Source organism: Sorex araneus, chromosome 4 (assembly GCF_027595985.1).
Source record: "Sorex araneus isolate mSorAra2 chromosome 4, mSorAra2.pri, whole genome shotgun sequence".
In the NCBI taxonomy this organism is placed as follows: domain Eukaryota; kingdom Metazoa; phylum Chordata; class Mammalia; order Eulipotyphla; family Soricidae; genus Sorex; species Sorex araneus.
Genome location: NC_073305.1, coordinates 54,565,057 through 54,571,056, shown reverse-complemented (window position 1 = coordinate 54,571,056; position 6,000 = coordinate 54,565,057). Strand labels below are relative to the sequence as shown.

Sequence of the window (6,000 nt, the reverse complement as noted above, 5' to 3'; positions counted from 1 at the left end):
AGAAAGGGGTTCCGGCTGAGGCCGTGGAGGGTGCCAGCCAGGGGGAGGAAGGTGGGAGGACCCGGCCCCAGGACTGGAATCCAGCCCCAGATATTTCCCTGGTGGGCCCAACAGAAGCCCACAGCCCCCGTGCCTGCTCTGCTGCTGTTCCCAGCCCATAAAGGAGCCTGCTCTCCTGCCGTCCTGCTGTCCTGCTGTCCTGCTGTCCGTCTCTGCTCCCGCAGAGACAAGCCCCACATGTCTCCAAGGATATCCGGAATCTTGCTTGCTTGTTTGTCTCGCAGCCAACTCTGTTGGTGCTCACAGCTGAATCCAGGTGCATAGCTCAGGGGCTGCAAAACCCGAGGCTTACGTCCCCCTCCATCCCCCGCCCCCAAACCCAAGAGCCCAGGCGCCCCGCGGCTCCAGGCCGGGCCCTGCCTGTTGAGCAGTGGCCAGCCTGCTCGGAAGGCCAAGCCCTGCCCGCTGGGCCGGCCAGAGGCTCCGCGCCCGCCGGAGCTGTCAGCAGCCGCGTGAGAGGACAGTGGGGCTTCTCCCTGACCCGGCCACCTCCGCCTCCCTTCCTGAGCCGGGCTGGGGCCAGCAGGGGGGTGGCCACAGGACAGGGTGGCCGCGGGGGCGGCCGGGACATGTTGTTCCTGTCAGGATCCATCTCCCTAAGCCTGTCTGAGGAGCGCCAGCTCCCCGGCCACTGTGAAAGCCGCCTTTGTGAGCGAGGAGAGCAAGCCTCCCGAGGATGGGGGGCCCCGGCGGGGGGAACCCCTCAGGCCCCGGTTCCTGAGAACAACTCCCGGAGGGAAGACCCCACCTTGCACCCCCGCCGGGCCCACCCCCAGGCCTGCTTCGTGCCATGGGAGCTGTCCAGGGGAAGAAGGTAGGAGCCCCCTCAGCCACCAGGCCACAAGCCCCCCTCCCCTCCCTGAGCTCACATGGAGAAACCCAGAGTGGGGTGCTCAGAGCAGAGCTGGGGCTGCCCTAACTCACCCGCCACCCACCACCTGTCTCCGGGTGCCCGGCCCTGGTGAGAGGGGGTGTGAGCACAGCGGGTGCAGAGGCGAGATGGGGACCTAGGGTCACCCTCATGGTGCTGCAGCCCACGGGCAGACTAGTAACACCGTCGGAGACTCACGGTGTCTCCGGGTCACCATCCCCAGGAAGTGAATCCTGGGTCCCAGTCGGGAGCTGGGCCTGGCACCCGGCGGGTGATTCAGAAGGCGTTGCTGGGATTCTTCTCTCCTTCCCTCTGTCAACCTCTCCCCACACTGTCTGGGGAGACGGTCTGTGCCCTGCGAGATGGGGGCTGCAGCCATTCCGTGGACGCTTCTTTCCTTTAACTGGGGGTGGGAAGGGCCCCCACAAGGGTGTTTGGGGGCCCAGGGACTACTCCCCACAATACTGGGTCAATTAGGCCAGCAGTTCAGTGCGAGACCCCGGGGGTGTGGTGCTGGGAACCACCAGGGGCCTGGAGAGTATCACACTGAGTGACATCAGTCAGATGGAGAGGGACAGACACGGAGTGATCGCACTCATGTGTGGGATATGGAGAGGCTTAGTGAGGGGTGAATAAAGGGCCACAGGCAGCAGCGCCTGGGAACTGGACCACAGAACTGAGCTTCCCGTGGTGGGGGAGGGGCGGGGCAGGGGTGAGGCTGAGGGAGCAGGCACTGGAGGGGTGGTGCCGGGACACTTATACGTGACGCCCTATCACTGATAGTATTGAAGGCCAAGGTGCCTAAAATTTGGGGGAAGGGAGACTATATCAGCTATGGAGGTGCCCAGAGCACTGAGCCATCGAGTTTCAGCAGGCGTGGCCTCGGGCCCCTGAATGCTGTTCCCCAAATGACCATTTAAATAAATAAAATCACACCTGACGGCAGGCATCTGTTCCCCACCCAGCCCATGCTGGGTCCCATCTGGAGGGGTGAGTGCAGGTCACGTGGAATCGGCACAGGCAGACGATGGGGCACAGGATGCCCCCTCCTCTCGTGGGCGCCGCTTTCCCAGGCAGGTCTTGTGCCCCATCCCCACCCCCAAGCCCCCTTTTCAGGAACATTCTTCCTGCCCTTCCAAAACAGTGAGCTCAGCCTCAAGGTCTTTTCTGCCGAGTGTGAAAGCCAGACTCCCCACTTTCACAGACGTTCTCCTCTCTCCAGTTCCCCAGTCCCAGAGAAGCCTAACAGGGTCACACCAGCAGACAGAGCCCTGTGCAGCTCCCCTCTCCTCCTCCCCCCCCCAGGACAGACATCACCAGTCAATCCCTGCACTTTCCCTTGCCTTCAGGGGAAACCCCTCCTGACACAGCAAACCCACAGGCCCCAGGGCCGCAGAGCATCCAGGAAAGAGGCTTCTAGAAGCCCCAGTCAAAAGATCCCAGAAAAGGGGCTGGAGCGATAGCACAGCGGGTAGGGCATTTGCCTTGCACGCAACCGACCCGGGTTCTAATCCCAGCATCCCATATGGTCCCCTGAGCACTTCCAGGGGTAATTCCTGAGTGAAGAGCCAGGAGTAACCCCTGTCCATCGCCGGGTGTGACCCAAAAACAAACAAAAAAAAAAGATCTCAGAATGATCCCAGTATCCCTCTCACCACCCCCGCCCCATCCCCCACCACCCCACCCTGCCTCTGTGGCAGGGCATTCCCTTTTGTTCTCTATCCTTTTGGGTGTTGTAGTTTGCAATAGAGGTATTGAGTGGCCTTCACGTTCAGTCTATAGTCTACTTTCAGCTCACATCTTCCAACCCAAATGTGTCCTCCCAACATCCTCTGCTTGGTGTTCCCTTCTCTTTCTGAGTCGCACTGGTGGAGGGATGGGTCAACGATCACTGTATGAGTGAAATGCAAACACAAAAAGTTCATAAGTACATCACAGTGATTCTCTAATAAAAAAAAAATTTAAATCCCATAAAAAAGCAAATTAAAGGGCCGAGGTGATAGTACAACAGGTTGGGCGTTTGCCTTGCATATAGCCAACCCAGGTTCGATTCCCAGCATCTTATATGGTTCCCCGAGTACTGCCAAGAGTTCCTGAGTGCAGAGCCAGGAGTAACCCCTAAGCATTGCCAGGTGTGACCCAAAAAGCAAAAAAAAAAAAAAAAAAAAAATTCCCAGAAGCCAGCAGGGTCTGGACACTTCACTGCGGCCCCACTCGGTGCCAGAGTCCTGTCCCCAGGGAGGAGATGGGCCCACAGGCTTCCCAGGCCAGTCCAGCACCCCAGCCATGGTCTTCATTCCACCTGCAAAGCAGCTGACACTGAACAATGTTAAATGGTACCTAACATGAAAAAGGGCATAAGACTGTCAGCAGAGCTCTCTGCAGTGTTTAATGTCAGCTCTCTCAGGGAATCTCGTGGAATCTCATGGAATCCTCAGCTTGTGGGACTGGAATTTCTTTTTAACAGCAACAACAAAATCAGATACATGGACAGATTCAACAAAAGGTTCAGAGTCACCCAGAGAGCAAGTAGTAGAGATGAAATTTGAACCAAACCATCAGGAGAACCTGACCTCTGAACCCAAGGACTCCACTGCCTGTGCTCAGAAGGCAGGTTTCAAAGTAGGTGGAATCGTCCACATCCCACCTGGAACCCCCTCAGGGCAACAGGCTGCACCTCTCTGAGCTCAGGTCCCCTCCTCTGTCAAAGGGCTTAATATTTCCCCTTGGGGGTCGGGGCCAGGGAATGACACCAGAGGTGAAGATGCCCCCCTGTGAGCATGAGCCCATGAGTTTGATACTCAATGCTGTCACCTTGTACAGTCCCGACAACACAGCTGTCTGGGACTCCAGCACCACAGGGTGAGAGCCCCAGTGAGCACTGGACCTCAAGGGTGAGCGAGCACTGAAAGCAGAAGCACGAGCTCTGAGCACTGTCTGAGTGCACAGAACACTGGGACCAATGCATCTGTGAGCACCACAACTGGAGTCCTCAGCGGGGGAGGCACCTGCACACAGGCTGCAGGAGGTGCAGGCGCGTGGCGGCTACACTGTCACCCCTCTGTGGGAGGGGCTGGTGGCACGTCAGCAGGGAGAGCGGCCGCGTCTCCCGAGTCCAGAGTCTGACTCATGGCCGGGGTGCTCAGGACCCCCTCAGACACACAGCCCACCATGCTCGTCCCACCAGTCTTCTCACTTCCCTGAGAATCAGGACTCGGAGCCCGTGGGTGTTGCCAAGAGGGTCCTCACCTTGCATTTATCTTCGTTACAAGGAAGTTTCCCCAATTAAAACAAAAGGGAGAGAAACACAGACACCGCAGCGGAGCTTGCTAGATGGCCTGGGAGGGAGTGCTCCTCCGCGGGGCCCAGCAGGCGCCTCTGGCAGGGCCGCGCACTCCCCGAGCAATCACCCGCAGTGACGGATGGGCTGCCAGCCCCACCGCCCACTGCCCACTGCCCAGGGTTGGCTGGGCAGTGCCCAACCCCGCGGGCCTCGGGGCCTGGTTAGGGGCCCTCAGGCCAGTGCCACCCTGTTACCCCTGCCTCAGACTGATTCTGAGGGAATTGGGCTCAAGTGCCCCCCGCCCCCCTCCACAGCTCTGTGGGGAGACCACAGTCGGGTTCCCAAGGGAAGCAGTGTTCAGGGCAGGAAAGATGATCAAAGGGCTGAGCACAGGCTTTGTGTGCGGGAGGAAGGCCCGGTTTACTCCCCAGCTCTGCATGGCACAGACCCTAAGCACACAGCAGGTGTGAGCCCTGAACACACACACACACACACAAACACACACACAAATACACACACACACTCACACACACATTCACACACTCACATACACACACTCACAGACACACATTCACACATACACACTCACACACACATTCACACACTCACTTAAACACACATTCACACACACACTCACACACTCACACACACATTCACACACTCACTTACACACACATTCACACACACACTCACACACTCACACACACTCACACACATTCACACACTCACTCACACACACTCACACACATTCATACACTCACTCACACACACTCACACACACATTCACACACACTCACACACACTCACTTACACACACATTCATACACTCACTCACACACTCACACACATATTCACACACACACACACACAAACACACACGAAGTTTCCAGAGCCCCGTCCTCCCCAACCAACGCTGAGTGTCTGCTCCTGCCGGCCACCTCCTCGCTAGTCCCCAGGATTAACCTGGGACACCCCGGCCCCTCACAGTCCAGCCTCCTCTGAGGCCCTGGCCGAGCGCCCTCCCACTGCTCCTGTGTGCCTGGGCCAGTGCACAGGGGAACCTGACAGCGCGCCCCGGGCAGCCCGGAGAGCAGGGCCTTCTGGGGCTCCCCGCTGGCCTGGCCCTGCCCCGAGCCCCGCCTGCTGTCGCTCTTCAGCCTCAGCGCTGGAGCACAGCCTCTCTGGGCATGCAGTCCTGAGCCCAGCCCCCCACCTGGCCCTGTGCTGAGCACTGCACGGACTCTTTCAGGCCATTCTTCTGTCCTCCTGCTCCTTATGTAGACCGAACACAGAGTCACAAAGGTCACCTGCGAGGTGGTGGCAGGGCTGAGGGACTGTACCTCCCTCAACACCCTCAATACAGTGTGGAAACTGAGCCCCAAGCAGCAGGTGAGCCTCCTTAAAAGAGGCCTCAGGACAAGTCACAGCTCCAGCACGCACTTCGTAAGTGATGTCCAGGCCTCAGTTTTCCCATCTATAAAATAGGGATGAGACAATAACAATTTGGGTACTACACCTGGGATCTAAGGGCCCTGATGCCCAGTGCTCCTCAGTCGTGAGAGAATGACAAACTTCTAACTATCTTTCTGTGCCTTTTGGCTGGAGCCCACGGTGAGGGCCAGGGTATTGACTTTGTACCTTAACTCTTGGCTGGGTCAGAGTAAATGAAAATGCAGGTCCGTCGGGCAGAAATGGTTTAGCATCATAGGACAGTGACAGTAGAGCATCTGGTCAGCCGGACGCACTTCTGAGGGTGGAGCACACGCCTGCCCTATCCTGAGCCACA

At 58.2% G+C, this 6,000-nt stretch overlaps 1 protein-coding gene across 1 annotated transcript in view; it reads left to right on the top strand.

Annotated features, from left to right (window-relative positions):
- The first annotated feature begins 539 nt into the window (after nucleotides 1–539).
- FAM107A (family with sequence similarity 107 member A) overlaps nucleotides 540–6,000 on the top strand; it is a 53,406-nt gene continuing 47,945 nt past the window's right edge. The window contains exon 1 of the mRNA XM_055135519.1: nucleotides 540–874. Within this exon, the coding sequence (XP_054991494.1) occupies nucleotides 851–874 (24 nt within the window). The 5' untranslated portion in view covers nucleotides 540–850. The remainder of the gene's footprint in view (nucleotides 875–6,000) is intronic.